Source organism: Anolis carolinensis, unplaced genomic scaffold (genome assembly GCF_035594765.1).
Source record: "Anolis carolinensis isolate JA03-04 unplaced genomic scaffold, rAnoCar3.1.pri scaffold_10, whole genome shotgun sequence".
NCBI classification, from domain to species: domain Eukaryota; kingdom Metazoa; phylum Chordata; class Lepidosauria; order Squamata; family Dactyloidae; genus Anolis; species Anolis carolinensis.
In genome coordinates this window covers 11,134,835-11,161,448 of record NW_026943821.1, presented here as the reverse complement: position 1 = coordinate 11,161,448, position 26,614 = coordinate 11,134,835, and the positions used below count along the sequence as shown (strand labels likewise).

At 44.1% G+C, this 26,614-nt stretch overlaps 1 protein-coding gene across 1 annotated transcript in view; it reads right to left on the bottom strand.

The window, feature by feature from the left end:
- sptbn4 (spectrin beta, non-erythrocytic 4) overlaps positions 1-26,614 on the bottom strand; it is a 78,476-nt gene that overhangs the window by 31,319 nt on the left and 20,543 nt on the right. Inside the window, exons 15-20 of the mRNA XM_008113809.3 lie at positions 26,347-26,484; positions 25,856-26,236; positions 24,873-25,248; positions 14,466-14,668; positions 10,459-10,549; positions 7,209-7,415 (exon numbers count right to left, since the gene is read on the bottom strand). Coding sequence (XP_008112016.1) covers positions 7,209-7,415; positions 10,459-10,549; positions 14,466-14,668; positions 24,873-25,248; positions 25,856-26,236; positions 26,347-26,484 — 1,396 coding nt within the window. The remainder of the gene's footprint in view (positions 1-7,208; positions 7,416-10,458; positions 10,550-14,465; positions 14,669-24,872; positions 25,249-25,855; positions 26,237-26,346; positions 26,485-26,614) is intronic.

Here is a 26,614-nt window from a genome sequence, read left to right as displayed (position 1 = left end):
ACTATCTTCCGCTTGTTTCTCTCTCTTACAAAGAAAAAGCCTCATATCACCTCCTTACAGAGATGCTCATGAGCCTCCTCAGCCCTTAACTGCGAAAAAAATCCACTTGCCACTCAACCCAAGCTGGGGGAAAGGGCATTCAAATAGCTCTTGTTACACCAGTACAAGACATTTCCCCCCAAAGCAAGAGTTATGTTTCCAAATGGACAATTAATGGAAGCAAATGGACACGATAGCAGGTCCAGGTGTGGCAAGGATAATGTCATGAGTGCCTTGCTGGGTTTAAATTAGGTGTTGGGATTCACAGCATTTCAGAGAAGACAACTCTGCCATGGGGAAACAGTCTTCTGTTCATGTAGTCAAGTTTTCAAATATTTGACTCTTGTAATGTCTAGATTCTTGTTTCATGTTCATTCTTATGTAACTTGGAAGAGTTTTGCCTGGATTAAGTTTCCTGTGAGGTTGTTGTGTGTTTTCTGGGCTGTATGGCCATGTTCCAGAATCATTCTCTCTTGACGTTTCGCCCACATCTATGGCAGGCATCCTCAGAGGTTGTGAAGTACCGTATATACCTCACAACCTCTGAGGATGCCTGCCATAGATGTGGGTGAAACGTCAGGAGAGAATGCTTCTGGAACATGGCCATACAGCCCGGAAAACACACAACAACCCTGTAATTCCAGCCATGAAAGCCTTCGACAACACAAGTTTCCTGTGTTCATGTTCCTGAATTTTACCTTGGATTATTTCTATGGTCTTGGATTTCTAGTTCCTATGAAGTTTCCATGGATTTCTTAAGGAGTTTTATTGAACTCTGACTGATTTTGTATATTGCTGTTTATTTCCTGTTACTTTTGGATACAATCCTTTCCCCCCTTGTATTATTCCTTATTCAATAAACTCCTTATTATTGAATTATTGGCCTCTGGTGTGGTGCTGGGTGAAGAGGTGCCTCAGGGCTAGGGTGCAACATACACATAGTAGTTTTATATATAATATAATAAGGTTAATAATTTTGGGTATGAAACAAAGCTAGGGTACACAGAACCACCAGAAAGCAAAAGCTTCACTCTCTCAGCCACCCTTGGGGACAGTTTTCCATTTCAGAGTTTTTCATATTTTGATGTTCCGGATAAGGGATACCCAGTTCTAAACAATTTATCTTTAAAATGTCTTGCATCAGCATTTCTCTCCAGCGGTGGATTGTGACTCTTTCTAGTTGAAGGGAAGGAAATGGGTCAACCTTGGCATTCGTGCATTTCTAGGAGACCTGAGGGTTTTCAAAGACTTGGGACAGATCAAAACCATCTGCCTAAATTCTGCAGGAGAGAAAAAAAACCATCCAGACAAATGGATGGTTTTATAAAAGAAAGGCCTTCCCCGCATTAAATTCCTGATCGGTTGCTGTTTTGTTCCCTTCTTGCTCCTTCCCCGTCCCCATCCGCTGGCTTTGCACGGGGTCTCCTGCATTTTGGAGCATGGACCTCTGGAGAGAGGCCTCCTCCACAATGCCATCTGCCACTGCGAGAGATCACAGGGTGGCACCGTGCCAACAAAAATACACAGCAGGCCCCAAATATTGCAGGAGTCTGTCCTCCTCCCTGGATCCCTCCTGGCTGACAACTTCATGCTGACAGAACAGAGGCTTGTTTACACAGATAGGAACACGTGCATAGCGTTTCCAGAAATATATTCACAGCAAGTCACAGAACAGCCATGTTTCCTTTTGGGCAAAGCCAGCAGGGTGCAGCATTTGAGGACTGGACTACAAGCCTGGACAGCAGGGTCTGTATACTCAGTTCTAGCCTGGAAACCTTAGGCAAGTCATGCTCTCTCAGCTTCAGGAGGAGGCAAAATCTGGAGGAACTCTGGCAACCCCACCCAAAAAAAACCCTGTTATACTGAGGTTTGTTTTACACTTTCATATAATCCAAATTATCAAAGCAGATAATCCACATTATCTGCATTTAACTGGATTATCTGAGTCTACACTGCCATATAATCCAGTTCAAAAGCAGATAATCTAGATTTTATATGGCAGTGCAGAAGGGACCTAAACTGGAAACAACTTGAAGGCACACAAAACAATAACAACATCTAAAGACACCAGATGCAATCTGAGTTTGGAAGATAAGAAAGGTCACTTCTGGCCCCTTCTATACTGCCATATAAAATCCAAATTATCTGCTTTGAACTTTTTTTATCGTGTCAGAAGTGACACTCTGCAAACCACTTCTGGTGTGAGAGAATTGGCCATCTACAGCAGGGGTCCTCAAACTTTTTAAGTGGAGGGCCGGTTCATGATCCCTCAGGCTGTTGAGGGGCCGAATTATCATCCAGTTTAGAGGGCTAATCTCTGCCCACTTGGTCTCCTAGCAACCCACTCAGCCCAGGGGACAGGCACAGTTAGGCCTCACTTAGGCTTCTTCCACAGATTATCTAATTTGCACTGGATTATATGGCAGTGTAGACTCAAGGCCTTTCCACACAGCTATATAACCCATTTAGAATCTTATATTATCTGCTTTGAACTGGATTATCTTGACTCCACACTGCCATATAATCCAGCCTTCCAAGCAGCAAGTCTATTCCTTTGTATTCCAGCTCATCAAACAAGGATTCCCATAAGAAGAAAATGGCCAGGCTTTGAAGCTGCAAGGCTATTCACTGCTTTTCCACCTGGCCAACAAAGCATTCCCATAAGCTACAGCAACACGTGGCCGGGCACAGCTAGTTTAATATATAATGTATAATTAATATTATTATATTGTATAATTATTAGTATTATATTGTTTTACATTATAATATTAGTATCAATACTATATGTATACACAATATATTCAATTATTACCATAGCACAATATTAGTAAATGAAAGAACAATACAATATTTAAAAATAAAAACAATTTTAACCAACATAAACATATCAGGATTTCAATGGGACGTGTGGCCCTGCTTCTGGCCAATGAGATAGTCAAGTTAAGTAGGATTGTTGGTATTGTGTGCCTTCAAGTCATTTCAGACTTTGGGCGAGGCGAAGTCTAAAACTGAGGGTGGGGGCCAGGTAAATGACCTTGGAGGGCCGCATCCGGCCCCCGGGCCTTAGTTTGGGGACCCCTGATCTACAGAGATGTTGCTCAGGGGACGCCCGAATGTGTTAGATGAGAGGCTTCTCTCATGTCCCCTCAAGCTAGAGCTGACAGATGGGAGCTCACCCGGTGTCATAGATTCGAACTGGCAACCGTTAGGTCAGCAACCCAATGTTCAGGTCAGCAGTTCAGACAGCACAAGAATTTAACCCACTGCACCACTATCTGCATTATATGACAGTGTAGACTCATATAATCCAGTTCAAACCAGATAACGTGGAATATTTGCTTTGATAATCTGCATTATATGACAGTGTAGAAGGGACCTCTGATTAGTATCAATGAATAGCAGGTGTCATAGTCTATTTTTCAGAGGAAGAAACAAGCTAAACTACATCTGAGTGAGTATTTCTTGCCTAGAAAAACCCTAGAAAATTCATAAATCATCAGGCAACTTGAAGACAGACACATTCACAAGGAAACAACCAACTTTAAAAAAAGAAACTCACAAAGTCAATAAATAACAGAAACGAGTAGCAGCGGCAAGCCTCTTGAATCAAAGAAAAGTAGTCTTAACCAGAATGAAGAATAAATAAAGGTGCCAGCAAGTGAACCTTTCCTCAGCAAGAATATTCCACAAGAAAAATGCCACCACCAAGAAGGATCTGCCCTGCAGTTTCATAAAACTTTACCCAACACATAAAGTGTTTGGATAAGATCCAAAGAGGACACACACTTCAAGATATGGGTTTTTGTAAACAACAGAAGCTGACATCTTTTGAGCCACTTAATCCAGCCGATGGAGCTGCGGTGGGGCAATGGGTTGAACCCTTGTGCAGGCTGGACTGCTGACCTGAATGTTGTCAGTTCGAGTCTGCGAGATGTGGTAAGCTCCCATCTGTCAGCTCCAGCTTGCACGGACATGAGAGAAGCCTCCCAACAGGATGATAACACATCCAGGTGACCCCTGGGCAACATCTCTGTAGATGGCCAATTCTCGCACACCAGAAGTGACTTGCAGTATGTACTCAAGTCGCTTCTGACATGATTTTAAAAATCCAGCCTAGAATCCATTCACACTACAGAATTATGGTGCTTTTTTTTCGTGTCAGGAGCAACCGGGGTTGCTTCTGGAGTGAGAGAATTGGCCGTCTGCAAGGACGTTGCCCAGGGGACGCCCGGATGTTTTGATGTTTTTACCATCCTTGTGGGAGGCTTCTCTCATGTCCCCGCATGGAGCTGGAGCTGATAGAGGGAGCTCATCCACACTCTCCCCAGGTGGGATTCGAACCTGGCAGCTTTTAGGTCAGCAACCCAACCTTCAAGTCACTTAGTCCACTACGCCATCTGGGGGCTCCAATTATGGTGCTAATATTCCCCCTTAGCTGTCATGGTTCAATCCTATAGGAGCCTCGCTTTGGCCAAGAATGTTAAATGCCTCTTTGTAAAATGCAAACTCCAAGATTCCTGAAAATGCTGCCAGGGAATGGCATGTGAGATTTTCAACGTGCAAAGCACTTGTTCTTCCCCCAAATTTACCACCCACACACATATAAGATACACATACAGAAGGTGCAACCTGATCTCTTTCTCAGCAGGGTCGCATGAGAGCTCCATAAAGCCTGATGAAATCAGGAAAAGGGGGAGTTTGAATCAGTCATATGACCCCAGGCCATGAGGGGCTTTACTATGGCACTCCTCTCTCTAAGCCATATGGTGATCTGGAGGGGAAACCTATTCCAACACCATCTGTTTAGGATGAAATCTGAGATGGACTACGTTGCAAAAACCCCATCCACTCTGGGAAACCATGCATACTTGCTTATTCTTACAATGAAGATCAACCCATGTTTGGCTAATTCCCATTCAGACATGTCAAAAATCCATCAAATAAAAAATGGGTATGTCGGTTTGTTGTTTTATGGAGGAAAATTATGTGCAATGCCATGGAAAAAGTGAAAGCTAAACATTTTTAGGAGTATCAGGACAACAACCAATGCATGTCGAAGCATATGCACAACCAGTCGGCATACATTTGGAACATGGGAGAAGGAAGGGGTAGAAGAAAAGATTTCCTGGCCAGAGAGTTTGACTTCTCCAAAAAATATCAAGAACGCATGTCTCAAAGCAAATCCAGCCCTTCATGTCATTTTATCTAGCCCTCCAGATGCTGGACTCCAACTCCAATATTCCTTATCATTAGACATAATAATTAGCACTGATGGGAGTTGTGATACAGTCACACCTGGATGCTTGCAGGTTATTCTGTGCAGACAGGATTTTTTGTGTGTGTCAGAAGTGACTTGAGAACATACTGCAAGTTGCTTCTGGTGTGAGAGAATTAGCCATCTGCAAGGACGTTGCCCAGGAAACGCCTGGCTATTTTACCACCCTGTGGGAGGATTGTCTCATGTCCCCACATGGGAAGCTGGAGCTGACAGACGGGAGCTCACCCTGCTCCCCAGATTCGAACCACCAACATTTTGGTCAGCAGTCCTGCCAACACAAGGGCTTAACCCATTGCGCCACTGGGGGCTTCTTGCAGACAGGATAATGGAGTTTGAATTGAGATACAAGGCTTGTGGATATGTTGTTTGAGCTTATAATGCCCTCTAATCTTTCCTCAACCTCAGAGTCACAAGGACTGTTGGGTTGCAATTCCCATTATCCCCACTTCCAAATGGCGGGTCATCAAAAGTGATGGGAGTTGTCGTTCAAGAACATCTGGGGACCCAAAATGGATACAAAACTAGAGCACTGACCACTGTTAAAATACAGTAGAGTCTCACTTATCCAACATTCTGGATTATCCAACGCATTTTTGTAGTCAATGTTTTCAATTCATCGTGATATTTTGGTGCTAAATTCATAAATACAGTAATTACTACATATAATTACTGCATATTGAACTACTTTTTCTGTCAAATTAGTTGTATAACATGATGTTTTGGTGCTTAATTTGTAAAATCATAACCTAATTTGATGTTTAATAGGCTTTTCCTTAATCCCTCCTTATTATCCAACATATTTGCTTATCCAACATTCTGCTGGCCCGTTTATGTTGGATAACTGAGACTCTACTGTAATAATAATAGTTGGCTCTCTTTATGCATGGATTCTCTATACATGGATTAGTTGGCCCTTTGAAAGATTATTAGTATTAGTATATTAGTATTTATTTTAAGAACAATCCTAAGAAGAAATAATGAGGAACTGTTGAGAATTCAGAACATTTTGTGAATGAGAACGTATTGTTTAATGTCTATTATGGACATTTTTCTTGACTGAATAATTGATACTGATATGTATTTTGCCCATGGTATTGATACTAATAATCTTACTGTACATATTATATGCATTGTACAAATCAGTGTCATAACTGATTTAGTTACAGAACAACTTAACACTTATACAGAGATATATAGATATCTGTTGCTCTCTATAACTGCATGGAGCACCATTACCTTCCTGCCGGAGCAGTTCCTATGGATCTACTCACATTTGCATGTTTTCGAACTGCTAGGTTGGCAGAAGCTGGGGCTAACAGCAGGAGCTCACCCCGCTCCCTGGATTCGAACCATCAACCCAGGATGAAGAGGAAGCATTGGGGAGAATTACCCTTTGGGTTCATTCACTTAGCCAATTACAGATCCACCTAACCGTAGTTTTCTAAAGCCCATATTTGACTAGTTTGTTTGCCAGAAGGTCATGTGGCTGTTAGGAATTGTGGGAGTTGTAGTCCAAAACACCCGCAGGGCCGAAGTTTGCCCACACCTGCATTAGACAGTTGAGTGCTATGGTCCATGATTCCAGTCTATCAGATCCCAAAAGGGATTTTATTTTGGGTGAGAATTCCCATCTCTCTCCCCCCCCTCCCCCTTCTAAACTGCAAATCCCAGGATCCCATAGGATGTTGTCATGGCAGCTGAAACAGAACCCTTGCCTTATAATTCTGCAATAACCAGGCCCCAAGGGGAAGCTTCCAAAGGATGCAAAGAGGAAAACACGCAGACCCAAAGGAGTATGCGAAAGTCAATTCACACGTGCAAAGGAGGACACAGGAGTGGCGACAGGCATCCCCAACCTCCTCCCTCAGCTCTCCAGGGTGCTGAAGCTCACCTTCTCGATCTTCCGCAGCCACTCCTTATTCTGGGCCAGCTCAGCCATGAAGGCGCGGTGCCGGAGCCATCGCTTGGGAGCCCGCTGCAAAGGCTGATGCTGCGGATGCTGCTGCGGATGCTGCTCCTGCTTCCAAGAAGAGGCGTCCCTATCGCGGGAGCCCTCGCCGGCCATCAGCGCCTCCTTCTCGGCCACCCAGCCATCGAGCTGCACGGGTTTGGTAGAGGAAGAGGAAGAAGGAGACGCGCGTCAGTCCTTTCCTCTCTAACCCCGCGTCTCCCGCAGCAAAGAGCAACAACAACTCCCCCCCCCCTTCCCGCATTGGTTCGCTCCGCTCTGGTCCTTCACTGGCTGCTGCGGCAGCGGACGAAACCACTGAGGAGGAGGGGGGAAAGGGGGGGGGAGGCGCTCTCTCTCCTTTTCCCTCAACAGACGGGAAGGAGGGGGTTTGAAAGGCGCCTTGGTGCCCCCTCCTTCCAATACATCAAGGAGGGGGGCTCTCACGTGTTCGCCTTACCTCAGCTGACCTCTCCATGAGGACGGGGAAGCCCATATGGCTCTCAAGGGGGATGTTTAGGAGGGGGGGGTGATACCAAAATAGTGTCCCTCTGCCCTATTCTAAAATCTCCATCAGGAAAGACAGGCATACATTGCTCCCCCCCCCCCCTTCCAGGTGAAACTGGTAGGCAAATAAATGCGTCCAAAGCCTCTCCTATTTGCAGGGCAACCTCTCCCTTGCAAACCCCACTAGGAGATGTGTTGTCCAAGGCTTTCATGGCCGGAATCACTGGGTTGCTGTGAGTTTACTGGGCTGTATGGCCATGTTCAAGAAGCATTCTCTGCTACGTCTATTACTCTGTTAATGTGCTAATGTAGCAATTGGCCACTTTGATGATTAGCATCGAATGGCCCTGGAGCTTCAAGGACTGGCTGCTTACTGCCTGGGGGAATCCTTTGTTGGGAGGTGTTAGCTGGACCTGATTGTTTTCTGTCTGGAATTCCCCTGCTTTCTGAGTGTTTCAGGCAGTAAGCAGCCAGTCCTTAAAGCTGCAGGACCATTCAATGCTAATCAAGGTGGCCAACTGCAACATTCACACTTGCCTCCAACAGACAAGAGTTCTTTCTCCCACGTTGGACATTCCCCTCTTGACTAGTTTCCAATAGACCCCACAACCTCTGAGACCTCAGTGTCTGCATTGCAATGTTCTCAACCGCCTTCAATTTGGTCAAGCAGTGTTTTCACATTATTTATTTATTTATTTATTTATTATTTACAGTATTTATATTCCACCCTTCTCACCCCGAAGGGGACTCAGGGCGAATCACATCTATATATATAAAAGAGTGATGGCATCACGGCAGCGGACAAAACAACAAAAGTAAACACCCCACAACCTTGAAAATTGACAGCACAACCCCTCATCCATGCCTCTAGGTTGATACAACAAAAAGAAAAGAAAAATAAAGTCCTAATTAGAGGGAGAGGAATAACTGTTTTTATCCAATTGCTGCCAGTTAGAAGGCTAAGCTCAGCTCACTTGGTCTCCTAGCAACCCACTCAGCCCAGGGGACCCTTAACCTAAACTACCACCAATTCCTCAATACTTTATTTCCCATACCACCATACTTCGCCACAGCAACGCGTGGCTGGGCACAGCTAGTTACACATATAAGGCAAACATTCAATGCCTTGACAAAGACAAACGCAGTCTCTGAGCTGGCCTCGAACTCATGACCTCTTGGTCAGAGTGATTGGTCTCAGCTGGCTGCTCACCAGCTTGCGCCACAGCCCGGGCCTTTATTGGGGAAGGCAAGTGTTACTGTAGCAATTTGCCACCTTGATTAGCATTGAATGGCCTGCAGCTTCAAAGACTGGCTGCTTCTTGCCTGGGGGAATCTTTTGTTAGGATGTGTTAGCTGGCCCTGATTGTTTTCTGTCTGGAATTCCCCTGAGTGTTATTCCCCCAGACAGTAAGCAGTCAGGCTTTGAAGCTGCCAGGCTTTTCAATGCTAATCAAGCTGGCCAACTGCAACATTCACACTTGCATCCAACAGACAAGAGTTCTTTCTCCCACCCTGGACATTATTCCAGAGATATATAAACCCCATTTGCCTAGTTTTCAACAGACCTCACAATCTCTGAGGATGCCTGCCATAGATGGGGGCAAAACATCAGGAGAGAATGCTTCTGGAACATGGCCATAGAGCCTGGAAAACTCACAGTAACCCAGTGATTCCAGCCATGAAAGCCTTCGATAACACAACTGTCTTTCTTGCATCCCCAACTCTAGCTGCTCAGACATTTTGCATATTGTCCTCTGTCCAGGCCTCCTTTGGCTGCCTACCATCCCCTTAAAGCCAATAGTGCATCTGATCCTGTTTGCAGGACCCGACCCCCCTTTCTTTGCAATGCAGGGGCATCTGGCCATATTCTGGTCCCACATGGGGATTACTGCGGCCATTGCAACCCACATGCACCATAAATGAGGAAGGTGGATGTGCTAGAAAAACTGTGGGATGCGGGGAGAGGGAAAACTGGCACACATATGCCCAGCAAAGGGTTCATTAGCATAACCAAAGGACAGCCTGGAAACATATATGCTACCCTAATTAAGGAGAAATAGAAAATGTCTTCCTGGGTGGGACCAAAAATGCAAATTCAAAGAGAATCATTAGAGGAAAGGAAGCTGCATTTATTCCCGAGAGTGGCATGGGAGGGGGGCATCTTTTTGATGTCCCTAGGACCAGGGCCCCTTGGGTCCTTCATCCTTCTTCTGACATTCTCAAATACCTCTAAGATCAGATGTATCCATTCAGCAGAACCGAGTGGTGGAGCTTTCCCTGGATTATATTACTGCAGATTACAAAGAGGAGGAGTTGCATGCTTGTTCTTTATGTTAAGAAAATACCTTGCCTGTAGAAAGCTAGCAACTCAGGAAGTTGACATCAACTTACATACTCACTAGAGAGGGTTCTTTGGATGGTATCAAAGTTCCTCCTGTTTTCTACCGAACATCCATGGACTATCTGGAGCATATTGGTAGCAGGGGATTAGGGTATGTTCAGATGGGATTTATTCAGGCATCAAGGAGGCATGGGGAAGCCATGTCTGAATAAGTCCCATCTGAACATACCCTAATCCCCTGTTATCAGTATGCCCCAGTTTGTCCATGTATTTCAGAAGACATGATAGCCAAAGGGCTGAAAAATTCCTCCATAAATCCTATTGGCAGTGGAAGTTGCAACCTACCTCATGGCAGTTCTGCAAAAAGCGCTGCAGCTCCAGGTGGTCACAGAGGCGCTGCATCCACACTTGGGCCCGCTGCACATTTTTTTCGCTTCTAAAAGAAATGAAGAGATCAACAAGTCAAGGTAAACAGCTGCCGGCAGACCTGAAGGGGAATGGGATTTCTTTTGGTTAGGATGGGCCGAGTGCGGTTTCCTAGAGGGCAAGTCTATTCAACCTATAATAGTGGCTGTTTGCTCCCATGTCAGGAAGAATAGTGAATCTGGGGTTTCATCCAGGCTTAAGAGAAGCTCCCCAATATGCTGAATGCTACTCCTAAATAGCTTCAGCACCTCGGGTAGCTCCTTTAAAGCCAGGAATGGATTCACCGCCCACAGGACGAGAGCCACCAGCTGCCGCCGCAGCCAATATTGAAGGATGCTGGAAATTCAATAACATCTGAAAGACTATATCATTCTCATTGCGCCTCCTGAGGACACACACTGAGTGGTTCTCAGCTTTCCAGATCCATTTTTCGTCATCGTTGGATGGCACCTGACAACGGGGCAAGGGCAAATGCTATTTCTGCCCAGTTGTTTATGGTGGAGGTGGTAGTTGCTGTCCCATCTATACACATAATAAAAGTGGAAATATGTATTTATATGTATGACTGAGGTATCTACTTCAAACAAGCTTCAACTTCCACAAACAGCTATGGCCAAGGCTCAGGAGACACCAATGGCCCTCCCTCCAATGTCCAAGAGCCCTACCAATGCCCTCCACGAACACAATACTGCCCATCACCCAAGTGAAGGCTTTCATATGGGGACAATTTCCTTCTAGATTTTATGCGTTTCCTCCACCATAGACATCTCAGTGTTTCTGACTCTCTTCATTGATGTGGAATTGGCATGACTCTGCCCTGCCTCTCCAAGAACCCTTTCCTATCGTTTTCATGACAAACAGTAGACAGAGGAATTGATCAGCAACTGAACTTACTGGAGGGGTATGGGAAGCATTCACCATGATTTATAGAAGTTGTAGGTCCTGGGATGTATAGTTCACCTGCAATCTAAGAGTACTCTGAAGTCCACCAATGATGGACCTGGAACTAACTTGGCACAAAGAACCCACATGATCAACAAAAAATACTGGGGGTCTTTGGAGGGATTTCTAGGAGTTGTAGTTCACCTACATCCAAAGCACACTATGTACCCAAACAATGATGGATCTGGACCAAACTTGGCATTCATACCCGATATACCCAAATTTGAATACTGGTGGGTTTTGAAGGGATTTGGTCTGGATATTTGGGAGTTGTAGGTACTGGGATGTAGAGTTCACTTGCAATCAATGAATTCCACCAAAGATGGAATTGGACCAAACTTGGCACAAAGAGCCCCCATGACCAGCAAAAAATACTGGAGGTCTTTTGGGGAAATTGTTGTTAATTTGGGGGAGTTGTAGTTCACCTACATCCAGAGTGCACTGTGAACTCAAACACCGATGGCTCTGGACCAAACTTGGCACACATACCTGATACACTGAAATTTGATTACCAGAGGGGTTTAGGGAAAACTGACCTTCTTATCTGGGAGTTGTAGTTCACCTGCAACCAAAAAACCAGTGACCTCCACCGCTGATGGACCTGGACCAAACTTGGCATACAGAACCCCCATGACTAGCTCAACCTACTGGAGGGGTTTGAGGGAACTGACTCACCATAGCGGGAGTTGTAGTTTACCCTACAGCCAGAGAGCACACTGAACCCCGCCGATTATGCAAGCTTGCCCAACATAACAAAGTTTAAGAACTGATGGAATTTTTCAGGGTCAACCTGGTGTGTTGTAGTTCACCCACAAACTTATGCATTTTGTACAATTAAAATAACCTGGACTATAACTTAAAACACAGAAAACTGGGCAGACAGTAAAAGCATTTTCAAACCCTTTTAGGGCATATTCCTAAAGATATGCTAGGGGTGGAATCCAGGAAGGAGTCTCATGACTTTCAGCTGTCTCTTTCTTGCTCTTCCTTGCTTTTCTTGTTTACTTGTAACATCTGCCTTCTCCTTAGTTTGTGTCAAGTGGGAGCACCGAAGCCAATCACGCTACTTAGGTTAGGCAAAGTTTATCTTAGGTTACACATGTTTTGCATGGCTCATTCTCAGAGCATCTGTGATGGGAATTGTGTGGCCCTCCTGTTGTTAGCGGATTGCCACTCCGATCAATCTTTACCAATGTGGCAAATGCTGGGAGTGGCACTCCAATATTTGAAGTCTACAATTTACAGGCGTGCTATTTGGCAAAGCATTCATTGTGATCCATGTAGCCACACAGATCTTTGTAACACAGGTCACTAGAAAACATTACATAACTGATTTATAACAAAATACTAGCCATTGGGCTGCTTACGTGCCTCTATCACAGGCTCATTGCGCCATCCTATTCCTAATTCTGTAACACACAAACAGCCAGCAGTAACAATTCCTCTTCTTATATAGTAGTCCTAGACACTGGATTCCTTTAAATCCACCCAGCAAATGCCTAGGAAGCATGATTGCATTGCAGCATTTCCAATCCTGATCTCTGCTAAGCCTTTTATTTTTAATCCACCGACGGCTGAAACAAGCTGTTCCTGATATTGTGAATTTTAAACATGGCCAAGCTTGTCACTCGACTTTATTAGCAGCAAGATAGAGTCGCAGCCCTCATAAAATGCCAAACAAGGCAGTCCGGCGTCTGGAATTACATTTTCCAAATAATAATCAATAATAACAATGATGCTACCAACATGCCATTTTCCTGCTGCCTCAAGGCAAAAATAATAACACAGACACAGCCCCTGCGCTGCGTTATCTATCTGGAACAGATAAATATATTAAAGATTTGACACCAATTAAAACGTCAAATGAAATTAGCACTTGGTCCTTCGTAAAGGGAGACTTCAAAGAGCGATGGGAGCTGTTTCTGCATTAATGAGGGAAGGGGTACTTTAATTGGCTCCACTTGGCTGAGGGTCCTTTCTTCTTTCAGTCTCAAGCTCCAGCCGCTACCTCCCTTCAAATATGTTGAAACCTCGAGACAAATTTCCTTGTTGTTGGACAGATCTGGGCCATGAAGCCGCCGGGACAATGGAAGAAAGCTTGGGCTTTTATTCTTTTTCAAGGAGGCTTCCCATGGAGATAAGGGGGCCCACTGTTGATGCATCTAGAGCAAACTTGCCCAACATAACAAAGTTAAAGAACCAGGGTTAACCTGGCATGATGTCAATTGCAGTTAATCCACAAACTTATGCATTTTGTACAATTAAAAATTGAATTTTTCAAATTACCCTGGCCATGCCGGGTACCCAAGCTAGTAAATAAATAAATAATAGATGAGAGGTAGCTCTTTGTATAACAAAAGTTTTGCCATAATTTAAAAATATAAATTAATCTGAAGAATTCTCACTGCCTAACTCTACCGATTAATTCATATGTTCAGATTGTGGTGAAGAATGTTTCCATGTGAACATATATCCCTGCTCACAGAGCTATTAGATATCAGGCAGATTGTGAAACTGGAAATCTCTTCTGCAATGATGACTTTCTATAGGCTACGATATTTTTAGATGGAAGCATTTCATTTATGCAGTTCAAGAAAAGTCTTGCTCCTTAATCCTATTCCTAGGAGTGATTTTTCAACAAGTGATGGCTGCCAGAGTGAAGGGGAAAGGACACAGCTGCTCACAAGAGAAGACAGGAGAAAAAAAATATCCAGGATTCAGCCACTATAATCATTTGACAGCTGTTTGTGCCTGTATTTTTGCATCACCCCTTTTTCATACCAGAAATGCACAAAGTGGAAGCGGTCGGTGGGCTTTTGGACTCAGTTCTTCTGGAACTGAAAGATGAATTGAATGGGTGGAATAAACCATCCAAGATTTCCATAATGGATGCTGGAGAGAAGAATCTACACTGCAGAAATAGTGCAGTTTAACACCACTTGAACTGCCATGGAGCAATGCTATGGAATGCTTGATCTCCTTACTTTGCCTGCAGAGCTTCCATCTTCTCCTTCACCTGCTCGCTGTAGATGTTACCCTGCCGGATCAGGCTCTTGCCGGCCTTTAGGGCCGTCGTGGTCTTCTGCAAGTTGAGCTCCATGGTTGTCATAAAGTCCTTGTGCTTTTTTATGGCCTTCTCCGCTGCTTCCACCGTCGTGGGCACCTTGGCATGGGCTAGAGTAGTTTCCTGAAAGACAGTTCCAAAAGAGTTGACTGCTGATGTATCCACATTGTAGAATTAAACTGGATTAATTTACACAATTTTCACTGCCATGGCTCAATGCTATGGAATCCCAGAAGCTGTAGTTTAACAAGCTCCTTAGCCTTCTTTTCCAACGAGTGGTGGTGCCTCACTAAACTACAGCTGCCACGATTCTACAGCATTGGGACATTGGAGTTAAATCAGTGCCAAAATAGTGTAGATGCATTTTATGATTCTGTAGTCCAGGGTTTCCTACTCAGCCATGGAACCTCACTGGGCCTCTTCTACACTGCCATATAATCGAGATTATCAAAGCAGATAATCCACATGAGTCCATACTGCCATATAATCCAGTTCAAATCAGATAATCTGGATTTTATATGGCAGTGTAGAAGGGGCCTCACGGGGACAATGGGTCATATATTTTCCCACCCTTGATATAGAGCATGTTGATCATCAACATCACAAATTGAAGCATTTAGGACCTCCTATATCCAGGAAGAAAGAAAGACTCTGCAGCAAATAAAACTTTGAGTGATAGGCAAAAAAAAAAACCTTCCTGGCTTTTCCAAAAATGAAGGTTTGGTGTAAGAGGACTCTGAGGCCAAAATCCACCATTAGTTCTGAAGCAATTGCTGAATGGTGAGTTCCATCAATACAGTGGCTGGACTTTTGCAGGGATTAGCAGCTGGATTTATCTATATATATAAAAGAGTGATGGCATCACGGCGATGGACAAAACAACAAATCTACAGCCCCCCCAAACTCGAAAATTGGCAACGCAATCCATCATCCCCGCCTCCAGTAAGATACAACAAATTTACACATAAAATACTATCACAACACCAAAAAATGCCAAAACTAAGTACGCATGCGCAAAAACACCATGCTTCAACCCTTTATGGCGCTCGCGCGGCTCCAGTAAGATTTATATGACAAACACAATCACAGGGCCACAAACGGCCAAAAACTGCAACAGGCGATGTGCGCCTGCGCGCACCCCCCCATCCCTTCCCGCGCGCGCACACACACACCTCGCCTCAGAGCTGAAGGAAGGAAGGCAGGGAGGCCGATTCCTTGCTGGGCGCGGGATGGAGGAGGCCGCGCTGGGAGGCGTGCGGGCCTCACGTCGCTCTCTGCCCTCTCCCCCTCAATGTCCTCCCCCCTCAGGGCCCATGGAGGGCCCCGGTTGCCGTCCAGGCCCCCTCCTCCCGCCCCTCTCCCCTCCCCCCAATGCGAGGAAGGCCCCGCAGAGCCCCCCCCCCCGCCTCACCCTCTCTCCTCCTCCCTTCTCGGTTCTTCTCGGAGGTCTTCAAGCTCTTCAAGGTGAGGGGGGAAGAGGAGGGCACGGCCCTCGAGCAGGCCTGGACCTCCCCTCGAGTGGTTTGGGGCGCCAACCCCCGCCCTTCCCGGCCTCAGGGCCCTTCCTTTTCCCCCTCACCCGGTTCAACGGCTGATGGGGAAAAGGAAAGAGCCTCAGGCCAGGAAGGGTGGAAGTTGGCGCCCAAAACAAGTCAAGGGAAGGCCCCAGTTGGCCCAGGCTGAGCTTCCCCCTTTTCTGTTGTTGTTATTGTTGTTGTTGTTCTCACCCACAAATGACAACCCCTCCAATGCCTCAGAAGCCCCCCTTTTTCCCCTCTCAAACCCTATCGCCCTCACCTTTCCCTTCCCTGTAATAATTATTAATATAATAACTGATCATCAGTTAAGAATGTAATAATCACCAATAATAATACTAATTTATTATTAGTATAATACTGATAATCATTCGAGAACATAATAATTCATAATAATAGTCAGTTCTTATTATTATAACACTGACAATCATTCAACAATGTATTAACAAATCGTAATAATAGAAAATTATTATTATTATTATTATAGTAATAATCATTCACAAATTAATAATTATTATTATAACATTGATAATCATTCAACAATATAATAACAACTAATAATAAGTAGTTATTATTTTTATCACAATGATAATCATTCAAGACTATAATAATTATTATTGTTATAACAGAAGGCGCCTCATATAATCCACTTCTAAACAAATAATATCACATTATAAATATACACTAGAATCTCACTTATCCAACATAAACAAGCCGGCAGAACGTTGCATAAATAAATATGTTGGATAATAAGAAGGGATTCAGGAAAACCAATTACACATCGAATTAGGTCATCATTATACAAATTAAACACCAAAACATCATGTTATACAACAAATTTGACACAAAAAGTAGTTCCATGCGCAGTAATGCTATGTAGTAATTACTGTATTTGCAAATTTACCACCAAAATATCACAATACATTAAAAACACTCACTCCAAAAACATTGACTATTAAAAGGCAGACTCCATTGCATAATCCAGAACATTGCATAAACGAATGTTGGGTGAGATTCTACTGTAATATGAAATAATTACTGTGGTACAATAATACACAACAATATCATCTCAGGACAGTAAATAAAGATCAACACTCTAAAAACACAGCTATTCCATCCAGGAAACAATCAGGGCCATCTAACACCTCCCACCAAAGGATTCCCCCCTTCACACAGGAAACCACCCACACTTTGAACCTACAAGGCCATTCCGTACTCATCACTCTCTCATCTCAGCACAGTAAATAAACAACAACAGTCTGAAAACACACAAATTCCATCCAGGAAACAATCAGGACCACCTAGCACCTCCCAACAAAGCATTCCCCCCCTCTAACACACGGAACCACCCAAGCTTTGAAACTACAAGGCCATTCCGTACTCTGGGGCCAATTTGCAATATATTAATATATATAATAATACAATACATATATAATACAATACATTGTATATACATATAATACTGCTAATAATATTATAATACACTACAATATAATACTAATAACAAAACAAAACAATATATATATATATATATATATATATATATATATATTACTACTAATATTGTGAAATAGTCGTATATGTTATAGCGTAATATCCTATCATATGTCTTTAATGTAATAAATGAATAAATAATACTGTATAATTTTTGTTGACGGTCACAACAAAAATAAAACCCAATGTAGATTGACCAACATCACTAAAAAAAAGCCACAGCAACGCGTGGCCGGGCACAGCTAGTATTATATAAATCAATATGCTTAATCACATCCAGAGAACAACCTTCTGAAAAGGATCAGAGGGCACAGTGGAACAAAACCACTTTTTTCTTACGAAGTAGAGAGAATAATGCATCTTTTGCATCCACAAATGAACCAGAGTTCCCAGTTTTACTGGGCACTTTTACCAGTACAGAGAAAAGGTGGAAACATCAAATGGATTATAATCAGGGAGGGGGTGATGAAGTGGACCTAGCAAAGCTGGTTTTGCACATATCAGTGCTTCTGTGCTCCTTGTTCTGGTCAAATAAAGGAGGTAAATTTCCTCTTTTAGAAGCCTCTCAACATTATTGAATGTTTTTACAATATCACACTATGTAACACGATTTTTGTTCCTGGGTTATAAATCTCATTTCCTAATTGGTTCTATCATAAAAACATGGGCCGGACTAGCACAGCAGTTTAAACTGTCTGCTATAGAAGATCCTGCCGACCAGAAGGTTGGCAGTTCAAGCCAGGTCAGGGTGAGTTCTCACCGTCAGCCCAGCTTCTGCTCACTTAGCAGTTCGAAAACAACAATGTAAGTAGATAAATCGGTAACGCTTTGGCGGGGAGGTAAAAGGCACCCCAAAAAACATGATGGCAATAATCCAACCGGAAAAGGCGTCCATGGACGACAGGCTCCACGGCAAGGAAAATGAAACGACAGCACCTCCTCATGGCTGGGTTGAGCACAACCGGATGCCGAAGACGAAAAGAGGGAAGCCTTGCCTCTGTTTATGTACTGTCTGTCCCTGTCAATTGTATAATGGCATTAAATATTTGTTATATATGTACCCGTAATCCGCTCTGAGTTCCCTCGGGGAGATAGAGCAGAATATAAATAAAGTATATTATTATTAAAAGTTTATTTAACTGCAAAAACATTTTTGCTATAGTTTTTCAATGAATATCTCATTGAGCCTCAACCAATTCAACACAGTTTGTGGCAGCAACAAAAACAAAGTTTCTGGAGTATAACAACTACTTTTAATAGGAAATAGCACTTTAAAACCAGAAACAGATTTTTTTCAAATTTTGTTACATAGTGTTGGGATTGAATTGCAATTTGTCAGAAAACCCTGATTTTTAAAAAAAAACTACAAAAAAATTCCTTAAATTTAATTTAAAGACATGTCAATGTTGAGTGTCATAAAACTATGCAAAGGACTCCGTGGTTTTCACCTGACTTGCAAAGGGGTCCATGGGTAAAAAAAAAGGTAAGGTAACCCTATGACAGAGTTTCCCTTTAGTATTATTTATTTATTTATTTATTTAGGATATTTATATTCCGCCCTTCTCACCCAAAGGAGACTCAGGGCAGATCACAGAACATACATATGTGGCAAACGTTCAATGCCATTTATTCACAGACAAGACAGACAATTGAACATAGATAGAGGTATATAGGCTTTCCCATCTTCAGCTTCATGGAGGCGTGCTCAGTTCCAGCCATAGGAAGGCGGTGCTGTCATTCCATCTCCCTGTCAAAGTGCCTTGTTCGTAAAGTCCTCCTTTTGATCGAATCACTGGTATTTTCCTGGCATTTTCTTATGGGTGCCTTAATACCTCCCCGCTTTTTAAGTGGTCTCTATTTATCTACTCACATTTTGCTTTCGATCCGCTAGGTCGGCAGAAGCTGAGCTAATGGTCGGGAGCTCACCATGACCTGGGCTTCGAACTGTTAACCTTTTAACTAACAAGATTTATTACAGCTGGTGGTGTAACCTGCTGTGCTAAAGCCTGGTCTAAATCACTGAACTTTCTGTTAGCCTTAAGCAGGGGTCCCCAAACTTTTTAAACAGGGGGCCAGCTCACGGTCCCTCAGTCCGCTGGAGGGCCGGACTAGTTTTTTAAAAAACTATGAACACTGCACATATCTTATTTTGAAGTAAAAAAACAAAACGGGAACAAATACAGACTCAATGTTAATAATCATAATCATAATAAAAATAATAAAGAGGGTTGGAAGAGACCCCTTTGGCCATTTAGTCCAACCCTCTCTGCCTTTGTGCACCAAAAGCACAAGCAAAGCACCCCTGACAGATGGCCACCCAGTCTCAATGTTGTTAATAATAATACAGTAGAGTCCCGGTTATCCGAGATAAAGGGGCGGGCCCAATCTCGGATAACTGGAACTGCTCGGATTGCCAAGAGGCCCTATTATCCCTCCCAGCAATCTGGTTTAGGGAAGCGCCTGTGAGCACTGCTGCCTAGAAACGCTCACGGGCACTTCCCAAGGGGTGAGGGCTCGCCAAGGGACGTCTCCCCGGATTTCCCTCGGCCAGGCCCTTGCTAGAGTTTCCTCCAGCAAGGGCCTGGCCGAGGGAGATCCGGGGAGATGTCCCTCAGCGATCCCTCAGCCCTTGGGAAACACCCCACAAGCGCTGCTGCAGCAGCAATCACGGGGCGCTTCCTCCTCCCTCTCCTTCTCTCGAGCGCCCTTCGCTCGAGAGGAGAGGGAGAGGGAGGGGCGCCCCCGGCAGTGCCTCAGATAATACGACTCTTGGTTAACCAGAACATGGTTAACTGGGACTCTACTGTAATAATAATAATCTTAATAATAATAATAATAATATACATCACACAGTCCTAAACGCTTGGGAAGTGTTCGACTTGTGATTTTGTGATACGAAATCCAGCATATCTATCTTGTTTGCTGTGTCATACAATAATAATAATAATAATAATAATAATAATAATAATAATAACAACAACAATAAAGAGGGTTGGAAGAGACCCCTTGGGCCCTTTAGTCCAGCCCTCTTCTGCCTTTGTGCACCAAAAGCACTAGCAAAGCACCCCTTAATAATTAATTATTAATTAAATGATAATTAAAATACCATTATAAACAAGCAAAGCTTTGGAATGAGTGCACCGGGCGAGGGAGGAGGTGGGAAAGGCTTGCACCTTTCCATTCTCCCTTGTGCCACATGCACCTTCCACGAGGAGGAGGGAGCCGCCGCTGCGGGGGCCGGATAAATGGCTGACCTTAGGCAAATGGACATGTGTCCCCGGGTCATAGTTTGGGGACCCCTGGTCTTAAGGATCTCTTAAAAGAATCTGTTCTGAATTATTGCCACAAGGCAATGTTCTATTGGCAAATGAATCCACTATTTGGTAAAGGCAGGATAGTTAATAGATTGTCCAAGAAACACCCAGCTCCAAAAGCTATTTGTAAATCATCCATCTATGGCTGGTTCTACTCTGCCATATAATGCAGTTTGAAACTACATTATATGAGAAGTGTAGACCTATATAATGCACCTTAGAAGCATTATACAGGTCTACACTGACTATATAACGATGCATTGTATGACAGTGTAGATCCAGCCAATACCACTGGCTCAAAAAACAGAGCCTCAAGAATGCACAGCCATACAGCTAATGAAAAGACAGGCAGCACGAGCACAGTTCATCATAAGGTATCTGGGCTAAAGACAGATGGTGGTATGTATGTTATGTGTAGAGTAAGGGGGAGTTCCCGTTCCCAAGTCCCAGATCTCTTGGGATGGACAGGCTGCTGTTATTTGCTAGGTGCCCAAAGATAGTGAGGTGCTCTCTTCTTCTCTGTTATTATTTCCCACCTCCCTGGACTCATACGAGGCATTCTTCGTTGGCTCACTTCAAGCCCCAGCTGCAAAGCGCTAACCAGACTGATTAAATGGACCATGATTCCGTGTGCAGCCAAGCGCTGGAGTTGCACACACTCTCCCAAAACCCTTTGACATCTGCTAAGGCAGAATGATTGGCACTTTAGCTCTGCTTTGTGAAGCCGCAAAGGGCCAAGAGGCAAAAACACCAAGGGTACAGTGTGTGTGTGTGTGTGTTGACAGTCTTCAACCTGGAAAGTAAACCCGAACACACACACACACACACACACACACACACACTGCCTTCACTGCAGAGCCATCGCCAGGCAAAACGAGACACTGCAAGACCTATTCAGAGCAGCATGATGAGGAAAAAAAATATATGGAGAGGCCTCTTTGCATTATATTTGAGGAGTCTGCCCAGTCGCTGATCAATTATTTGTGTTTGCTTGCTTTGCTGCAGAATAGGATGAGATCCCTTCTTCTTTCTTCTTCATCCCCACCACCATCACAATTCTTAAAAGGCAATTTGGGGGGAGGGGGGGCTTTTTGAATAGCTGTGCATTTAATATAGTATTGCTTCTGGCAACCGAATGAGGCAAATACCACCCCGCTCCTAAGCGACAACAATTATTACTTTGCAGAAGCTATGCAATTTGTAAAGCACTTACTTGATCAGTACCTGTGTGAGGTATAATAGCTGCCTTTTTTTAGTAACTGTGAGTCACAATCCAACAGAGTTGCTGTATACCTTCTGATTTATGTCAATCCTAAAATGAATCCATCATGGGTTTTCTTGCATGATTTGTTCAGAGCAGATTTGCCTTTGCCTTCCTCTGAGGTTGAGAAAGTGTGACTTGCCTAAGGTCACCAAGTGGCTTTCTATTGCCAAACAATGATTTAGAACTGTGTTGCTGTGAGCTTTTCTGGGCATGTTCCAGAAGCATTCTCTCCTGATGTTTCACCCACATCTATGGCAGGCATCCTCAGAGGTTGTGAGGTCTGTTGGAAACTAGGCAAGTGGGGTTTATATATCTGTGGAATAATGTTCAGGGTGAGAGAAAGAAGTCTTGTCTGTTGGAGGCAAGTGGGAATATTGCAATTGGCCACCTTGATTAGCATTGAATGGCCTTTAAGTTTCCAAGCTAGGCTGCTTCCTGCCTGGGGTAATCCTTTGTTAGGAGGTATTAGTTGGCCCTGATTGCTTCCTGTTTGGAATTTCCCTATTTTTTAAGTTTGCTCTTTATTTACTGTCCTGATATTTGAGATATTTAATACTGGTAGCCAGATTTTGTTCATTTTCATGGTTTCCTCCTTTCTGTTGAAATTGTCCACTTGCTTCATGTGGATTTCAGTGGCTTCTCTGTGTAGTCTGACATGGTGGTTGTGAGAGTGGTCCAGCATTTCTGTGTTCTCAAATAATATGTTGTGTCCAGGTTGCTCTGCTATGGCTGACTTCTCTGGTTGAGTTAGTCTGCAGTGCCTTTCATGTTCATGCAGGAGTGCATATACCATGCAGCTGTGGAGAAATCTACATAGAGATCACCAAACGCAGCACCCAAACATGAATCAAGGAACATGAACACAGAAATGCTGGACCACTCCAACAATTACCATGTCGGGCAGGAAGCAGCCAGGCTTTGAAGCTGAAATGGCATTCAATATTAATCAAGGTGGCCAGATGCAACATTCACACTTGCCTCAAACAGACAAGAGTTCGTTCTCTCACCCTAGACATTCCACAGATATATAAACCCCACTTGTCTAGTTTCCAACAGACCTCACAACCTCTGAGGATGCCTGCCATAGATGTGGGTGAAGCATCAGGAGAGAATGCCTCTGGAATAAAGAAAACTCACAAAAACCCAGTGATTCCGGGCATGAAAGCCTTTGACAAGTAATTTAAAACTTGGTATCCAGAGTCATAGTCCAATGCTCTTGACAGACCATTTAAAACTAAACCAGAATAGTGAAACCATTATAGACTTCTTCATTCCATACTGAGTCAATCCTTTATTCTGCCAAGAACACAGAGAAACGTGCTCCCCTAAGATGGAAGCGGAACAGATGCAAGATATATTGGGATAGTTTGTCACCCACCCCCCACCCCATATCCGCATATTCCTTCAATAAAGCTCAATGAAGAACCAGCAATAAGCAAACGCTGCAAGGATCATTGCATCCTTTTTCTGGAGCACAAAGCATCTTGTGGCAAACAACATCATTATTCTGGCTGGGGGCTTTCTGGAGAGAAAAACAAACACCACACACACATTCAAGCTTCAGTGACTATTAATCTCAGGGTAGTCAGTGTGGTAGCTTGAGTGCTCAACCAAGCATGCATCTACACCAGGCATGGGCAAACCTGGGCCCTCCATGGTGTTTTGGACTTCAACTCCCACAATTCCTAAAAGAGGCTTTTAGGAATTGTGGGAGTTGAAGTCTAAAACACCATGGAGGGCCCAGGTTTGCCCATGCCTGGTATATCTTGCCCTTTCCTTTCCCCCCTCAGCCGCTTAAGCCTTAAAGACAGACTCAGCAAGAAAACACAAGGAAAGAGTCCCCATAAGTCCAGACATAAGAGATGGATTGATAGTACATAGTAGCAACAATCTGTCCGCCACAAAATTGGCAGGAGGCGCTGACAAAAGGCAGCATCCACTGGCAGACTATTTCTACGAGATCTGGGTTGCTGTGAGTTTTCCAGGCTGTATGGCCATGTTCCAGAAGCTTTCTCTCCTGACGTTTCACTCACATCTATGGCATGCATCCTCAGGGGTTGTGACATCTGTTGTAAACTAGGCAAGGGTACTTGCCTAGTTTACAACAGGAATTCATGCCTGGAATTCCCTGTTTTCTGCGTGTTGCTCTTTATACAACACTCAAAAACAGGGGAATTCCAGACAAGAAACAATCAGGACCAGTTAATCACCTTTCAACAAAGGATTCCCCCAGGCAGGAAGCAGACAGACTTTGAAACTGCAAGGCTTTTCAATGCCAATCAAGCTGGCCAATTGTAACATTCACACCTGCCTCAGGCAGACAAGACTTCTTTCTCTCACCCTGAACATTATTCCACAGATATATAAACCCCACTTGCCTAGTTTCCAACAGACCTCACAACCTCTGAGGATGCCTGCCATAGGTGTGGGGAAAATGTCAGGAGAAAATGCTTCTGAAACATAGTCATACAGCCTGAAAAACTCACAGCAACCCAGTAATTCTAGCCATGAAAGCCTTCGACAACTCAACTGCTTGTCTACTGGCTAATAGCAAGACCCAAACTGCAGCCATCCAAAGGGCTGCTTTTATTATTATTATTATTATTATTATTATTATTATTATTATTATTATTATTATTATTATTTTGCCATGTGTTTATTGAGTTTTCAACGTTAAATACAGTTAAAGTGGGGGAGCAACAAGGGGCTGCTTTTATTACCTGATTGTACAGGCAAGCCTCAGCCTGCTTAGCATCTCGTAGGAAGAGGAAGAAGATATGAGCCTGCACCAAGACTTCTCGCCGGTTCTCCCACATCTCCAGCAGCTTGTTCCAGCCCACATCGAGCTTCTGCAGCCACTGCTGGAGCGAGAGGTAAGGGAGTTCGGCTTCCTCCAGGGCCAGCACATCATTGACTGCCTGGATCTTAGTGTAGTCCTCTTCGTAGCGGTTGATCTCCTCCTTGAGCGAGGCATGGTGGTTCAGCAGCCGCTCAGCCTCAGATAGGTTCCCTGGCAGCTCATCCGAGGCCACGGCTGCCTGTGTTTTCACCAGCCAGGTGAGAAAGCTGTCTAGGTCCTGGATGAACTGCTGCAACCTGGAAGAAGGAGGAACATGGAGCAGAGGGTTGAGACATTCCTACCAGAGGTTGGACTAGTTAATTTGGGCAGAGCAGAGATGTAACATGTGAGTTTAACAACACACTATTGTGCCACAGATATTATTTTAACTGCCGTATGGATTCCTGGGATTTCTATTTTCATGAGATACTTAATTTGCCAAAGACTTCTAGTGCTGTAGGTCACAGAACTGCACCAAATGATAAATCCATAGGATGAAGACATGATAGCTAAAATGATATGAAATCAAACCACTGCTGGAGGTGACATGAAGTTGCTTCTACGTAGTTTCCTTTTCTTGAATGCCTTTTCAATCATTTAGAGGGGGTCATGAGAAAAACCATTTTATTTTGCCACTGTTTCTTTGGCGCTGTGGGAATATTAAAAAAACGTAGCTCAGAAAAGGATGTGGGAAATCTACGGATTTGGTATTCTGCCCATGGAGCATCAAGGCTACCAAAAATGTAATAAATGTAGGGCTACGTGTAGCTAACTAAATACACCCCTTCCCCCACCATACACTAAACCCAGCTGCCCTTGTGTCCATGTGCTTTTGAGAGCAATTGATCATCCCCTGCTCCTGACCTGCTGGCCACGGTGAGTGAGTCCTCGCAGCCCTGCAGAGTCCTCTTCAATGCCTCCCATTCCTCACTGATCTCTTCAAACTGCATCAGGATCTCCATTGCCTGAGCCGGGTGTGTGTTGGCCAGCAGCTCCCCTTCCTGTTGCAGCTCAATCAGCCGGGGCTCCAGGACCACCAGGGCAGCTTCCATGGTGGAGAGGCGTCTCTGGAGGGAGAGGACGCTGCCCAAGTCACCGCTGTTGTACTGGGTAGACTCAACAGCCTTGCGTTTCTCCTGGATTTGGGACTTGATCTCATTGCATTCTAGCAGGTAGTTCTGGATCTTTAGGATGGAGTTGAGATGGTCCTTCTTGTGCTCCACCAGCTCAACCACCCGGTTCCACCTAGGAAACCCAGGGAAGAAGCATCAAAACAATGTCAAATCAAGTTCACCAGCAGCCTCTTGCCTATTCATTCTTGGTAAGCTGGAATTGCCTCGGGGCAACCTCCATACCTGCTGTTCAGGTGGTCCTGGCAAGCCCGGACTTCAGAAGAACTTGGGTGGCCCCCATCGACCAGCTGCTGCACAATCTGGTTGACATCCAAAATCCGACCCATAAGGCTGTTCATCTCTTGGTCAAGACTTTCAAACCTGAGTAGAAAGCAGATGTTGGCACATTAGCGTTCCAACTCATTTACCTTCATAACAACATATAAGAGAAATCCTTTTCTGACTCATATGTCTGCACACACATTCAACTCTGTTCCTAAGATTTCATGTT